Source organism: Phyllostomus hastatus, unplaced genomic scaffold (assembly GCF_019186645.2).
Source record: "Phyllostomus hastatus isolate PE091 unplaced genomic scaffold, TTU_PhHast_1.1 phas_contig_1518, whole genome shotgun sequence".
Classification (NCBI taxonomy): domain Eukaryota; kingdom Metazoa; phylum Chordata; class Mammalia; order Chiroptera; family Phyllostomidae; genus Phyllostomus; species Phyllostomus hastatus.
Window position 1 is genome coordinate 51,478 of NW_025333620.1, and position 15,899 is coordinate 67,376.

At 32.7% G+C, this 15,899-nt stretch overlaps 1 protein-coding gene across 1 annotated transcript in view; it reads right to left on the minus strand.

Moving 5' to 3' along the window:
• Positions 1 to 614: 614 nt before the first annotated feature.
• Positions 615 to 15,899, minus strand: part of LOC123813407 (membrane cofactor protein-like) — a 34,498-nt gene continuing 19,213 nt past the window's right edge. Inside the window, exons 5-10 of the mRNA XM_045830402.1 lie at positions 15,564 to 15,761; positions 7,903 to 8,085; positions 5,485 to 5,532; positions 1,727 to 1,777; positions 1,193 to 1,228; positions 615 to 686 (exon numbers count right to left, since the gene is read on the minus strand). Coding sequence (XP_045686358.1) covers positions 622 to 686; positions 1,193 to 1,228; positions 1,727 to 1,777; positions 5,485 to 5,532; positions 7,903 to 8,085; positions 15,564 to 15,761 — 581 coding nt within the window. The 3' untranslated portion in view covers positions 615 to 621. The remainder of the gene's footprint in view (positions 687 to 1,192; positions 1,229 to 1,726; positions 1,778 to 5,484; positions 5,533 to 7,902; positions 8,086 to 15,563; positions 15,762 to 15,899) is intronic.

A 15,899-nucleotide genomic window follows, 5' to 3' on the forward strand; every position in this document is an offset into this window, starting at 1 on the left:
GAGGTGGCTTGTAAATATTGTTCCTTTCAGTAACTTGACATTTAACCCCATCAGTTTACTATAGCCTAGGAAATTAAGAGAACATAAGAGGGAAATCAAATAGTGTTGCTTTTAATTCCCATTTAATTTATGTAAATAAAAACTCTAAATGAAAAAAAAATCAAACTGGGTACTTGAAAATACACCTACATAGCTTCTTACAACTTCCTACATTATACAGGCAAAGGGAAGCTTTCATTCTAAAAATTCCAGATTCTCAAAGTCTCACAGTGAACTGTTTTAAATTTAATCCCGGCCACTAGTCTACCTTAGAAAATAGGGTATACCTACAGTTGGAAAGGACCCATCATGGTCCATGATTTGCTGCAAAACTTGAACCTAAAATGTCACTAAAATTTTCCTTACAGGTGCAATAGCTAAAGCAACTCTGACAGGTTATTCTTGTTACTATGCTATTAAAAGCAGCTGGAAGTAATTTTAGTAAAGAAATATAATTCAGATAACACACTAATGCTTCAAATTTTAAAAATAGATGACGTGCAATACAGAGTATAAACAAAAGAGACACAAAAGTATGTCAAGAGCGAGAAGGACCAATAAATCAGAAGAAACACGTTTAATTTACACTTTCTTCCCTCTGTGAAGCCATTTATACAAGCAGATGCAAATTATTGCAAGGGCAACAACTATAAGAAACCAGAAAACAAATTACATGTAATTATGAAAAATAATTTCCAAGATTCAAAATCTAGCAGATGAAATTAATGTTGGTTACATTTCAGTGGTCAGAAATGTTATTTTATTTAAGCACATATACATTTATATTCCATCTGGACTCTTGATTATCTAAATGCAATTCCCTGGAATCAGTTAAGTAGTTCACAGTAAAGTCTGAGAAGAGTCCTTGTTTGGTTTAGAAAATTACCCAAATCATACTTGTGATGAAGAGTCTCATGACTAATCATCTTGGAAAAAATTATTTAAGATTTGTTAATAACTGGACATATAGAATTTAAGTGAGTATGCAATCACCAACAAATTGGAGTGTATCATATGAGAGGTCAGGGATATTTTCTACACCAATTAACTTAATTTCAAGCTAAAAAAGCTATAGAAACTAAAAAATCATTAAAAGTGCACTTCTTCATGGTAATATTTTGATGTAAGTGGTATTCAAGTTTGAGATACTTACGTACAGTAAAAATAATTAGAGCTATGACTCCTGAATCTGAGAAAAAAATGAAACTAGTTTTAAAGATATTGAGCATGTATGGGTCCCAGATAGCAATTGCATTTTACTTTTGATCAAATCATCTAAAAACTACAGCAAAAAGGTATCAATCTACTTTTAGCATGACTATTAGTACATCTAAGTCATTCTGATCATAGAACACTTCAAATAGATTCCGGTTATAGGATGTGTCTTGTAAAATTCCTAATAGGAACCCAACTTGTCACTGTTTTGTGTTGTAGTTTTCACACAAGGTTATTTAGTAAAGGTAAATAGGACAATTAGAATTCATAAGGTCAGAAAAAACTACTTACATGTATCTATACATACTATCACATTTGTTATGGTATTTGGATACTAAAATACCTATAAATGTCAGTTATCATTAATAATTTGTGACATCTTGTTTTTTCCCTAACTACAAGTAATTGAAACACAATGTATTCATGTAGAACTCTAAGGTCCCATAGTAAAGAATTATTAATAATGAAATACCTAATTCCACAATTTCTTCAATTGGTGGTAATTCACGAGGATTGGGATATCCTAGAAAAAAATGGAAAAAGTATAAAAAAAAGAAAGACTAAATAAAACTTAGATCTATAATTTTTATGACATTGATGCTTTGTGTTTGTATAAAATTGCTTATGATTTCATTTCCTTTTAAATAATATCTTTCATTAAAGTAGAATCATAAAATATTCAAAATTTATATTGAATGTTAACAGCATTCTTCTTCCTGTGCACTGACATTTCCTGTCACAGTACTGTGTGGCACAGCAAGCGAATTTATCATTACTGTATTCTCAAAATTAGATTTGAAGTCAACATGATTCCACCTAATTTTTTTTAAGATTTAGAAATTGATCTAGAATAGAAATGCTTTTTAATATAATGAAGGCCATTTGTAAAAATCCCATAGTAAACATCCTAGTCCATGGTGAAATACCGAAAGTTTTTACCTTAAGATCTGGAACGAGATAGGATGCCCACACTTGCCTCTTTTATTCAACATAATATTAGATGTAGGGTCACAGTAATTAGGTAAAAAATAAAATAAAAAGGATCAAAACTGGCATGGAAAAATAAAATTATCTCTCTTCACAGTTGACATGATCTTTTATGTACAAAACCCTAAAGATTACACACATCCCATGCTGATAGAACTAATAAATGAATTGGGCAAAATTGTAAGCTATGAAATCAACATGCAAAAATCAGTTGCATTTATATATATACCAAAATAAACAACCCAAAAAGGAAGTTAAGGAAACAAATCCATGTATAATATCAAAAAGAATAAAATACTTTGGCATAACCAAGAAGGCAAATGACTCTTACAAAAACAAAATATTATGAAAAATAATTAAAGAAGACATGAATATATAAAAGACATTCTTTTTCTTGGATTAGAACACCTAATATTGTTAAGATATGAATACTGAAAAAAAATCTCTACAGATGAACTAAAAACCGCTATCAAAATTCTGAGGGTGCTTTTTGCAGGAATTAAAACAATCCATCCTGAAGTTTACATGGAGTCTAAAGCACATGGAATAGTCAACACAATCTTGAATAAGAAGAGTTGAGAGGACTCATGCTTCCTGATTTCAAAACCAATTACAAAGCCACAGTAGTCAAAACAGAATGGCACTGACATAAAGGAATACAGACCAATGGAATAGAATAGAGGGCCTAACATATATGGTCAAATAACTGCCTATAACATGTTTCTAAGAACATTCAGTGGGGAAAGGGTAGTCTTTTCAACAAATGGTTCTTGGAAAACTAGAGATCTGCAAGCAAAAGAATGAAGTTTGACCCTTACATTATATCATATTTAAAAATTGACTCAAAAGCTATAAAAAACTAAATACAAAAACTAAAACTATTAAACTCTTAGAAGAAAACATAGAGGGCAAACTTCATAATGCTGGATCTGGCAATATTTCTTGGATATGGCACCAAGAGCACAGGCAACAAAAACAAAAAAGATAAATTGGACTTCATCAAAATCAAAAACTTTGCGCATCAAAGAACACTGTCAATAGAATGAAAAGGCAGCCCACATAATGGAAGAAAACATCTGCAAATCATCCATTTGAAGAAATATTAATTTCCAATATATAATGAACTCCTAAAAATCATTAATAAAAATCCTAACCTGATTCAAAAATGAGCAAAGGACTTGAATGACATTTCTCCAAAGAAGATATAAAAATAGCAAATAAGCACACAAAAAAGATGTTCTACACATCGCTAATCAAGAGAGAAATGCAGGGAGTAAAGGGCAGAAAACTGTACTTGAACAATGATTAAAATAAAATAAAAAAAAAGAGAGAAATGCAAATAAAAACCATAATGAGATATTACTCCACACTTTCTACTTACCATATATTAGGATGGCTATTATAAAAAACAAAACAAAACACAGAGGATAATGTGTTGGATAAGAGGTAGAGAAGTTAAAACCTTTGTGCACCATTGGTGAGAATGTAAAATGGTGCAGCTTCTGTGGAAGACAGAATGGCCATTCCATAAAACTAAACATAGAATTAGCATAAAACCTAGCAATTCTACTCCTAGGCATACACCCTCAAAATTGAAAATAGAGACTCACACAGATACTTGAATGCCAATAGTTAGAGAAGAATATTCAGAATAGCCAAAAGGTGGAAATAACCCAAGAGTCTATTAACAGATGAATGGATAAATGAAATATGGTATATACAAGCAATGAAATATTTTCAGCCATAAAAAGGAATAAAGTTCAGATACATGCTACTCTAAGATGGATGAACCTTGAAAACATTATGCTGTATGAAATAAGCCATGTAGAAAAGACAAATGTAAAATTCCACTTATATAAAGTACCTAGGATGTCAAATTCATAGAGACAGAAATTAGAATAGAGGTCACTGGAGATGAAAGGAGGGGTATGAATGGGGAGTTACTGTTTAAGGGGTATAAAATTTCAGTTTGGGAAGATGAAAAGTTTTGGAAATAGTAGTGATGATTGTACATGAATGTGAATGTATTAGAATGGTTGAAATAGTAAAAAATTAAACAAAAATTGATCTGAAAAAATTAACATGAGAGTAGCTTGCATACTTCTGAACAGGAAGTGTTCTGCCACATATTAAAACATATTATAATGCTACATTAAAAGAAGAATTTGACACTTGCACAGGAATATACAGTTAAGAGAACAGAAAAAAGGTTAGAATACCTCTGAATTTAATGCATGTTAAAACAGTTGGAGAGAAAACGATGTATTCCGTAGATGGTGCTACTTAGCTACTGAATGGGGTGGGTGGAGTAGAGAATAACCCAATCTCATTCCATGTAGCATAATTTTCAGATATACCAATGATTTAAATGCAAAGAATACAATCAGAACACATGGTTGAAATGTTTACATGCATATAATTTGAAGACTTAAAGCTGTTATAAGAAAGACACAGCACTCATAGACATAAAGGAAAAGATTGAAACATTCAACTACCCAGTAATGCGAACCTTCTGCACACATAACTGACCACTGATAGGAGAGTAGTGAAATGAAACATGATATATGTTAAAATCATCACCTAACTACAGCCCCAATCTAATAGAGTAAGTGTAAAACATGAGAGTTTTAGAAAAATATGAAGAGTATAATTCCATTTCTGGTTAAGAAAAATGAAAAATGCGAAACGATGTAAAACTACATAAATAAGAATAGTGATGTATTCTATTAGGAAAGGGTGTATCCTATCCTTTTTATCCATCAGAAATTGATAAAAAGACACCTAGTTATCAACAATGATTAACTCAGACAATGTACCAGAAAAAGAGATGAAGAACTAATTTTTTACTCTGTACACTTTTTGTAATGTTTGAAAACTTACAAAAATACATTTGTATACTACACATGTAACAGAAGTTATAAAAAGAAATCTATATCCAATAGTATAGTATAAAAGTCTTCAAAGAAAAGGAAGTGGTAAAATTAAGGCCAAAAAAGACCTGGAAAAATGTTCATTATGTATTTATTAAGGTCTTTAATTTATAATGAGCTCTTGCAAGCAACAAAAATAATGTATTAGAAACCTAATAGAAACTGAACAAAAGATATGAATAAATAAATGTAGACAAAAAAGATTTGGCTTCATTAATAATGAAAAGGAATGCAAATTAAAATAAAACATGACTTTTTATCCATCAGTTCACAAAGTTCCTTATAATATAAGTATGATAAAGAATTACTGAACCTGGATATCTTGAAAGTGGAGGCTTGGTTGGATGAGTAGGCTTGAAACCTGAAAAAAATAAATTTGATTCCATTCATCAGTCTTATCAGTAAAAATTATGGATTTAATTTGATTTTTTGTTAGAAAGATTGATTATTCCTCAAAATTAAAAATGTGTGTACTTTCTGAACTTTGCATTTCTATTTCTGGGAATATGACCTGAATATATATTTATATAAGTACCTAAGGATATTTGTATACATAAAAATGTTCACTATAATTTTATACTTTATAATGGAGACTCTAGAAGTTAACTATTAAAAAATCATAAAAATTATGTGTTCAGACTAAACACATATATTTAAAATACATTATTCAAGTAATATCATATGAAATGATTTGTATCCTTTTCTGTTTAGTATTTCATAAACACTATTTCATAGTAGTATAATGAGGTCTACTTTATTACCATTATATGTTGTGATTGGTCCTCTTTGTATAGGTTTTCTCTAATAATAAAAAAATTGATTACACTAATAATACCATGAGGAGGTTTGATTTTTTAAAATGATTCTTGTCATTTTTCCTCTTGATAAGTTTTTTTCTCACAGTCCTCTTCTCTTCTTTCAAATATTAAACCATATCAGTGTTTTATGAATCCTTTTTGAATTCTTATGGTCAACTCTTTCAAAAGAGCATATCAACAAAGTATCCTGCAATGCATATACCCACCAGGACCATGTGAGCAAATATGGAATGGTCAATAGGTATAAAATTCTCATGCAGTCTTATATAGCAGCCCACTAAAAAACCATCTCTTCTCCCTCAACTCGCAAACCTCACAGCACTCAACTAAAATACTCATGGAGGTACCAGGTATGCAGGAATTATAAAAAGGTGTTCCAGTTACCATAGTTACGTGCATAATTCTCCTTAATCCTTTAAAGTTTAGGACAACAGAAAATATACAAGCAAATTAGAAGACAGTGATTGAGATTTGAGTTCAAATACCCTCATTAAACAACAGGAAATGAAAGCTGACAGAAATGATGTTCCAAGAGTAAGCAGAACAAAACTAGAGCCCTGAGTGAGGTCAGCTCAGGCTCTTCCCACTATCCCCACTATTCTTCCCACTGTTCCTCATGTCTCTTGTTTCTGCTGAAGCCAAAGAGAAGCTAGAGATAGCAACACCAAAATTAGGAAGACAATTCCTTCCACCATATCAAAATAATTTCTCAAGTGTTGAGCAGAACAGTTGATGAGTAGTTCATGCAAGAAGTCCTCCATTTCATTTCAATAACTAATGACTTTTCCTGCCTTTCAGTTGGTATGAAATTTAGTTTCTGTTGTGAAACAGAAATGCCCAGTAAAGGCACAAAGAGTAATTTTTTGAGGCAGAGTTGGTTGGGGTAGGGGTAGTAGAAATCTAAGCCTTATTCTAGAGATAGCAGAAATTTCCCAGTTCAAGTTGTAGTATATAAAAAGAAATAAACTCGCACTCTGGGAAATAAAACAGTCTTGGACCATGGTTATACATTTAAATGTATCAAAAGATCACTTTTAAGATGAATTAAAATAGCAAAGTTGGTGACACACACCAAAATACATATGAGAAAATAAACACTGTAGACCTACTTCACAAATACCAATTGGAGTGATGCTGTAAGTCATATATGAGCTTTCTTTAAGAGGTTACTATATGCCATGCATTGTGCTAAGTGGTTTAAGTAAGTGCAACCAGTTTAAACTTTATTTTCACCCAGTGAGGAAGGCATTAAATTATTTAAGTAAGTACATTTGAAATTTAAGTAACTTGCCCAAGCTTACATACCTGTTTATATCTGCAGACTATGGCAAATAATTTTAAATCACTAAGAATAATAACTAAAATGCTATAAATATGTTCTTACATCTTTTATTACTAAAGGTGATGAATGAGTATACATAACATGATTTTAAAGGATTCTTGTAAAATATAAGTAGGATGTTACTAAATTTCAATGACTCAAAGTAAGAGGTTTAGAATTGACAGGAATTGACATTGAAAAACATAATAATGTAGGATCAATCACTTGGGAATTACTACTTTCTTTTCATTGATATAAATTGTCACTTTTATTCTTATTTAGGTACAAATGCCCATGTTTCAGTTTATTCTGAAAAATGATTGCTAACCATGTTTATACATGGAAGTACTGAACAAGGGAAATTTATAAACCTACCTGATGTACATAACCTGCTAAGAACTATACAAACACACACAAAAAGTACAATAGCAAAATCCTATATGAACTTTACATTATATGTCTGTCATGGATATAAATACAAGATGGAGTTAATTACTAAAATTGCTTCTTTTCAAACATTTGGTATCACTGATATTTAATGTCAAAGAAATAAAACCTTAAGAAACAAGAAGGAAAATAAAACAATATGTACCTTTAATACATGTTGGCATCTCAGGCTCCCAAGTACTGTTTCCACCACAGAATACTGGGTTGCTGCCATTAAGATAGAAACCCTCCAGGCACTGAAATAAAATCTCATCTTGGTAGGAAAATTTTTCTTTAATTTTGGATACTGGCCTTCCATGTTTGAGTACTGGATAGTCACATTTGACTACTATGAAGTAAAAAAATTCCAGAGTTAATGGAAAGTTGCTTTAACATAGTACCTGGATAAAACAGTGCAAAGTAACAATTTCCAGTGGAAAAGATAAAGAATGAAAGACAAGGTATTGTTTTAAAAAAACTTTTTTGTGTATTTTAGTTCCATGTAAACAGATTTAGAGAAATCTGATAACTTTTCCACCTAGAAAAAAAGTCATTATAGCTTATTGGTTTCATACATTTTTTTTTCTCCTGAAGATTTTGTGAAGAGTACCAGATGCAAATTCTGGGTAAGTTCAAATGCAACTTTTGATACTCTTTACCTCTAGAGATTTTTAAAATTTTATACTGACACTGATTAAAATAACCTGTCTTTTTAGAAAAGCAGAAAAGACTCTTGTGGAAAGGTAATAGTTGAGTTGAAATTTAGAAGTTGAAAAGCTAGCCATGCAAAGAGATGCAAAGAAAAAGTTCTCAGGTAGCAACAACATCCATGAACTAGGTTGTTAAAGAAATAGAAAGGCCCATTGAGTTAGGACCATGTTTTACAAACATTTTGGACTGCAACCCAGACACTTAAAAAGAAAAAACTTTAGTTTGTAAGCTGTTATGTAAGCACTCAAGGCTGAGAAAAAGTTGAAAGTTAATACTTAGACTTCATAAAGTTAATACTTAGACTTCATACCAATGTGCTCTGGTATTGCCCATTCTACTCTGCTTCTCAAGAAGTAAAATGCTTCTCATGACCCCCACATTGAGTTCAGAATCCAGTAATGGGTTTGGAAGAATTTGGAAAAAACAAGAACAACAACAACAACAAAAAAACTGGGCTAGGCAATAAGTACAAGAGAACGACTTATAAGATTAAATCTGAACAATACATAAGGACTCATAATGTACAGCCACTTAAACCAGAAGAGTGCTCTTCCTTCTCACCTGTGGATCTGAATTTCTATCAGTTATCTTTCCCCTTCTGCCTGAAATACTTCCTTTAGCAATTCTTGCAGTGCAGGTCAGGTAATGATAATTCTCTTAGATTTTTTTGTTTTCTAAAAATGTTTTTATTTCATCATCAGTTTTGAAGATTTCTCCCTGATGGAGATTTCTAGGTTAAGTGTTTTATTTTCCTTCCAGCACATGAGCAAATATTGTCTTCTAGTCTCCACAGTTCCTTGGGAGAAATCAGCTGTCATTCTTTCTTAAAGGGGTGGGGCAATGTATTATTTCTTTTCTGCTCTCACTGGATGCTTTTTCTTTCGTATTTTATCTTTGATAGTTTTGCCATGATGTGTTTAGTTTAGTGGGTTTTTCAGAAACTAAAGAATATAGTTATCCTGCTAGGTTTACTAAGTTTCCTGGATTAGGGGGTGGTTGTTTTAGACACAGTTTCAATATTTTTGACCTGTATTTAGTAAAATAATTGTTTACATTGCTGTCTTTCCTTTCTTTCTGAGACTCCAATTACATGTATGTTTAAATGCTTGCCACTCTCTCACAGTTCTATAAGTTTCTCTCTTTACAATCTTTCTTCTCAAATCATGTTAGATTTGCATTGTCATGCTTCAGGTTCACTTATATTTTCACTGTTGTGCCAATCTGCTATCAGTTCCACCTAATGATTTGCCTTCAAATTAAGTTTACTGGATATAATTTACATCCAGTGAAATTCATCCTTTTATTTGCATAGCTGCATTAGTTTTGACAATTACAAGTAATCATGTAATTACTACCACAATAAAGACAAAAAGAGTTCCATTATCTCTTAGTACTTCATCATGCCACTGAGTGATCAACCTTTAGTCACTTCACCAATCAGCCAACCACTGCTCTGTTTTCCATCTCTATCATGTTAGTTTCCCATAATATCATGAATGGGATCATATCCTTCTGAGTATGGCTTATTTTACTAAGCAGAATACATTTGAATTTCATTCCTGTGGTTGCATGATTTAGGAGCTCATTCCTTTTTATTGCTGTATATTTATATCATCATATGGATGTACCACAGTTGTTCATCCATTTACCAAGTGAAGAAAATGTGGGTAGTTTCCAGGCCAATATGATTACAACTAAGATTACTATGAATATTCTCATAGAAGCTTTTATGTGAACATGTTTTAGTTTTACTTGGATTGACAAGTAAAATGAAGTGTATTTTAAACTTCATAAGAAATTGTAAAACTGGGTTCTAAGGTAGTCTTACACTTCACATACTTATTGGCAATGTATAAAAGTTTCAAGTGTTTCATATCCATGCCAGTACATACCATTTGCTAGGTTTTTGTTTTTGTTTTTATGTCAGCCATTTTAAAAGGTATTAAACCACATCTCCTTCTAGTTTAAATTTATTTTTTGACATTTTTAAATTTATTAATTTTTAATTCTCATGAGAAGATATGTTTATCAATTTTAGAGGGAGAAGAAGGGAAGGAGAGAAAAAAAAGCATTAATGTGAAAAACACCAATCAGTTGCCTCCCATATGCACCCCAACTGGGGATTGAACCTACAACCTAGGTATGTGCCCTGCCTGACTGATTATCAAACCCACAACATTTTAGTGCCTGGGATGATGCTCCAATCAACTGAGCCACACAGCTAGAGTTACTTTTGGTTTTTAATTACATTTTTCTACTTGCAATATTGAGCAAATTTTCATTTTCATTTACTTTTTTGTCATTTGTATATCACGTTTGGTGAAATGGGTATATTTAAATCTTTTGCCTATTTTAAAACTATGGATTGTTCTCTTCTTGTTGAGCTTTGAGAGTTCTTCATATATTATAGATAAAAGTCCACTATCAGGTGTGTGCTTTGCAAATATTTTCTCCCTATTTATGACTTTGTTTTCATTTTCTTAAGTCTTTTTCAGACCAGAGGTTTTGAGGGTGGAACATACAATTTACTAAAATATTTAAAAGAATCATGACTCATGGGTTGTATTTAAGAAATCTTTCGCAAGATCACAAATATTTCCTAAACATTCTCATAAAAGTATTACAGTCTTAGGTTTTACATGTAAGTCTATGACCCATTTTGAGTAAATGTTTGAGAATGGTTCTAACATTGATTCTGGTTCTTTTTTTTTCCATATGGAAGCCCAATTTTGCCTGTACTATCTTTGAAAATATCATTTTTCCAATGAATTGTCTCTATACCTGAAATGAAAAGCAACTGGACATATTTGTAAGGGTCTAATTATGGACTCACTATTCTTTTACATTGTTCTATATGGCTATCCTTTTAAAAACACAATGTCTATTCCTTATAGCTTGCTTTATATAAACTCGACATCAGGTAGAGTGTGTACTTCAGTTATATTAAAAATTGTTTTGACTGTTCTAGTTCTTTTATCATTCCATGTAAATTTTAGAATCAGTTCTCTCAATTTACCAAAAGTTCTGCTTGGAATTTTATTGGGATTGTGCTGAATTTATAGATCAAATACTGAGAATTGATGTCTTGATTATATTGAGTCTTCCAGTCAATAACCAATGTATATCCTTTCATATATTAAGGTCTTTTAAAATTTCCTTTATTAGTACTTAATACTTTTTAGCATTCAAACTTTTTTACATATATTAATAGATTTGAATGTAAGTATTTTGTGTTTTGGAGGTGTTCTAAATAGTAGTTTTAAAATTTCAGTTTCTAGTGGTTTACTACTAGTATATAGATATACAATTGATTTTCAAAGGTTGATCTTATATTTTGCAACCTTGCTGAAACTAAAATATTTGGAAGTTTTCACACAGACAATAATGGAATAAGTGAAGAAACTATTGTATTGCTTCCTTTCATATATGTACACACACCTATTTTTCCCCCTTATTGCAGGACCTCTGGTCCAATGCACCTTTATTTCTTCTGGTCCTTTATTTCCTCCTTGGGTGGAAATAAATTCATCTTTCATGATTAAGAATAATGTTAGCTGTGACACTTTTGCCTTTTAACAGGTGGAGATATTAAGTTCTCTTCTATTCCTAGTTTGCTGAGAAGTTTTACTGTGAAAAGATGATGAGTTCTGTTAACTGCTTTTTGGTGGCATCTAATAAGATTATACTGTTTTCTTCTTTAAAATTTACTGATATTATAAATTACACTGATTAATTTTTGAGTTTGAACCAATATTGCATTTATGGAATAAATTTTAATTGGTTATGATATACTATTATTGTTATATATGTCAAGCTTAGATTTGTTGATATTTTCTTTAGAAGTTTTGGTTCTATATTTATTAAGGATATTGTTTATAATTTTCTTGCAATGATACTGTCTGGTTTTGGTATCATGCTAATGTCTACATGAAATGAGTTGAGAAGTATTTCCTCCTCTTATACTTCTTGGCAAGTTTGTTTACATGTGCTATTATTTACTCCTAAAGTGTTTGGTAGAATTCCCCAGGTGAGCTATCTGGGTCTGCAGTTCTCATTGTGAAAAGGTTTTAAGTCTGTTTCTTTAATAAATATAAGACTATACAGGCTATCTTTATCTTTGAGTAGTTTTGGTATTTGGTGTCTTATTATTTTTTTTAATTGTAGGGGCACTTCCTTGGGCTACTGCCATGTTACTAATGAGCAAACTGAGCCTTAGAGAGATCAATAAACTTAGCCACAGTAACCCAACTAAGTGACAGAGCATGGTTTAGAAGTTACAAACTTTTTTTTTCAATATATATTTTCATGGTTAAAAGTGTTTCACTAAAAATTTTGGGTGAAGATTCAATGTTAATCTCATCTCATTCAATATTTTCTTTTCATCCATCCTTCCACTCCTCTCCCCTCTGGCAACCATCAGTTTATTCTCTGTATTTATAGGTCTATTTTTATATGGTTTGTTAATTTGTTTTGTTGTTTTAGATTTGACATATAAGTTAAATCATATCATATTTATCTTTTTAATTTATGATTTCACTTGAAATGAATACCTTCTTGTTCCATTCATGCTATAGCAAATGGTAAAACTTCATCCTGTGTATTGCTAAGTAATAATCCATTGTGTGTTTGGGTAGCACATTTTCTCTAATTTTTATAGAAGTTTTATGGTTTAAAATTTGACATTTACAACTATAAAGAGTAATTTTTATATATGGTGTGAGGTAGGGATTGAAGTATATACTTTGTCACATGGCTTCCAAATTTCTTTAAATATGTTTTATTGATTATGCTATGACAGTTGTCCCATTTCCCCCCTTTCACTTCCCTCCACCCTGCACACCCCCTCCCACCCACATTCCCCCCTTTAGTTCATGTCCATGTGTCATATTTATAAGTTCTTTAGATTCTACATTTCCCATACTATTCTTACCCTCCCCTGTCTATTTTCTACCTACCATCTATACTACTTAGTCTCTGTACCTTTTCCCCCCTTCTCCTCTTCCCACTTCCCTGTTGCTAACCCTCCATGTGATCTCCATTTCTGTGGTTCTGTTCCTGTTCTACTTGTTTGCTTAGTTTGTTTTGGTTTAAAGTGTGGTTGTTAATGATTGTGAGTTTGCTGTCATTTTACTGTTCATATTTTTTATCTTCTTTTCCTTATGTAAGTATCTTTAACATTTCATATAAAAAGGGCTTGGTGATGATGAACTCCTTTAACTTGACTTCATCTGAGAAGCACTTTATCTGCCCTTCCATTCTAAATGAAAGCTTTGCTGGATAGAGCAATCTTGGATGTAGGTCCTTGCCTTTCATGACTTGGAATACTTCTTTCCAGCCCTTCCTTGCCTATAAGGTCTCTTTTGAGAAATCAGCTGAAAGTCTGATGGGAACTCCTTCGTAGACAACTGCTGTCTCCTTATCTCTTGCTGCTTCTAGGAGTCTCTCCTTCATCTTAATCTTGGCTAAAGTAATTATGATGTGCCTTGGAGTGTTCCTCTTTGGGTCCAACTTCTTTGGGACTCTCTGAGCTTCCTGGACTTCCTGGAAGTCTATTTTCTTTGCCAGATTGGGGAAGTTCTCCTTTATTATTTGTTCAAATAAGTTTTCCACTTGTTGCTCTTCCTCTTCTCCTTCTGGCACCCCTATAATTTGGATGTTGGAATGTTTAAAGGTGTCCTGGAGGTTCCTAAGCCTCTCCTCATTTTTCTGAATTCTTGTTTCTTCATTCTTTTCCTTTTGATTGTTTCTTTCTTCCTTCTGGTCCACTCCATTGATTTCAGTCCCAGTTTCCTTCCCATCATTATTGGTTCCCTGTACATTTTCCTTTATTTCACTTAGCATAGCCTTCATTTTGTCATCTAATTTGTGATGAAATTCAACCAATTCTGTGAGCATCCTGATCACCCGTGCTTTGAACTGTGCATCTGATAGGTTGGCTATCTCTTCATTGCTAAGTTGTATTTTTTCTGGAGCTTTGATCTGTTCTTCCATATGGGCCATTTTTTTTTGTCTTGACATGCCTATTATGTAGTGAGGGACAGAGCCATAGGTGTTCACCAGGCAGGGCAACCCAGTCACTGTGTTGTGATGCTGTATGTGGGGCAGGGTTCAGAGAGGGAACAATGGCACTTGTTCCACTCTCTGCCAGATTTCAGTCACTTCTGCTGTTTCCCCCAAGCAAATTGGGCCCTTCTGGTGCTGATTCCCATCTGGGTGGGTTTGTGTATGTTCTAGGACTCTGTGGGTCTCTCCAGTGGACTCTCCTGTGAGGCTGGGAGTCTCTCCTGGCACCTCAACCTCCACAGGTGTTTTCAATTGGTGTTCTGAGGCTTTATTTCCCCACATTGGAATCCTGGGTTGCATGGTCTGTCTTGTTCCCATTTCGTTTTATCTGTGTATGAATGTGGGACTGCCTGGGTCTGCAAGCCACCTTGAGTGCCAAGGCCCTCCACAATCTGCTGCCTCACTGGGTCCACCAGCTGCTGCCCCATGTGCCCGGGGTTCATCAGCTGCTGCTTTGTGCACCTGGGGTTTACCAGTCACTGGTGTTATTTTGCTGTGACCCCTCTCTGCCCAGTTCTGCCCCTTCTATCAGTCTGGATGAATGTGTCTACTTTAACTCCTTGGTTGTTGGACTTCCATACAGTTCAATTTTCTGTCAGTACTGGTTGTTATTTTGTTTCTAAATTTTTGTTGTTCTTATTTTGGTTGTGTGAGGAGGCACAGTGTGTCTACTTATGCCTTCATCTTGGCCAGAAGTCCCCACATTTTCTTTGATCTGTTCATCTATCAATGGACATCAGTAATTTGTTTCTTTCAAAGAATTTGTGAATTTCATTTAGGTTGTCAAATTTATAAGCATAAAGTTTTTTTTGTAATATTTCCACATATACTCAGTAGTTCACATTGTGTAAACTGGAATGCCATTCGGGTTGGGGGTAGAAAATTCTACAACTTAAACTATATTTGATTCAATTTGACAAATTTTAAATTAAATTAGAAGTCAGTTTAACAGGAGGAGGAAGCACATATGAGTTTGTTTACTTATAGCTAAATTATTTACAAAGTGTTTCCACAGTATTTACAAATGAAGAAGATAAATGGAAATATCATTACCTTTACACTGAGGAGGGTCACTACTCCATTTGCCAGGACCAGAACAAATAAGTTTGCTCTCTCCCACAAGTGAATATTCATCTGGTCCATTTGAAGGCTCACAACTATAAGTTACTAATTCATTAAATTCAAATACATTCCTCCAGCTATTAGTGTGTTTTCCATTTTCTATTTTTCCAGGTGATTGACACAAAATCTCTTTAAAAGAGAAAACATAGGAAGAGAAAAAAAGGAAAGATGAAAGATTAAGAAAACATTGGTAAAATCCTATGAACTGTCTTTAGTAATTTTATCAACATGATTTCTACAGTCTAGTTGTGAATCCAATATCCATTT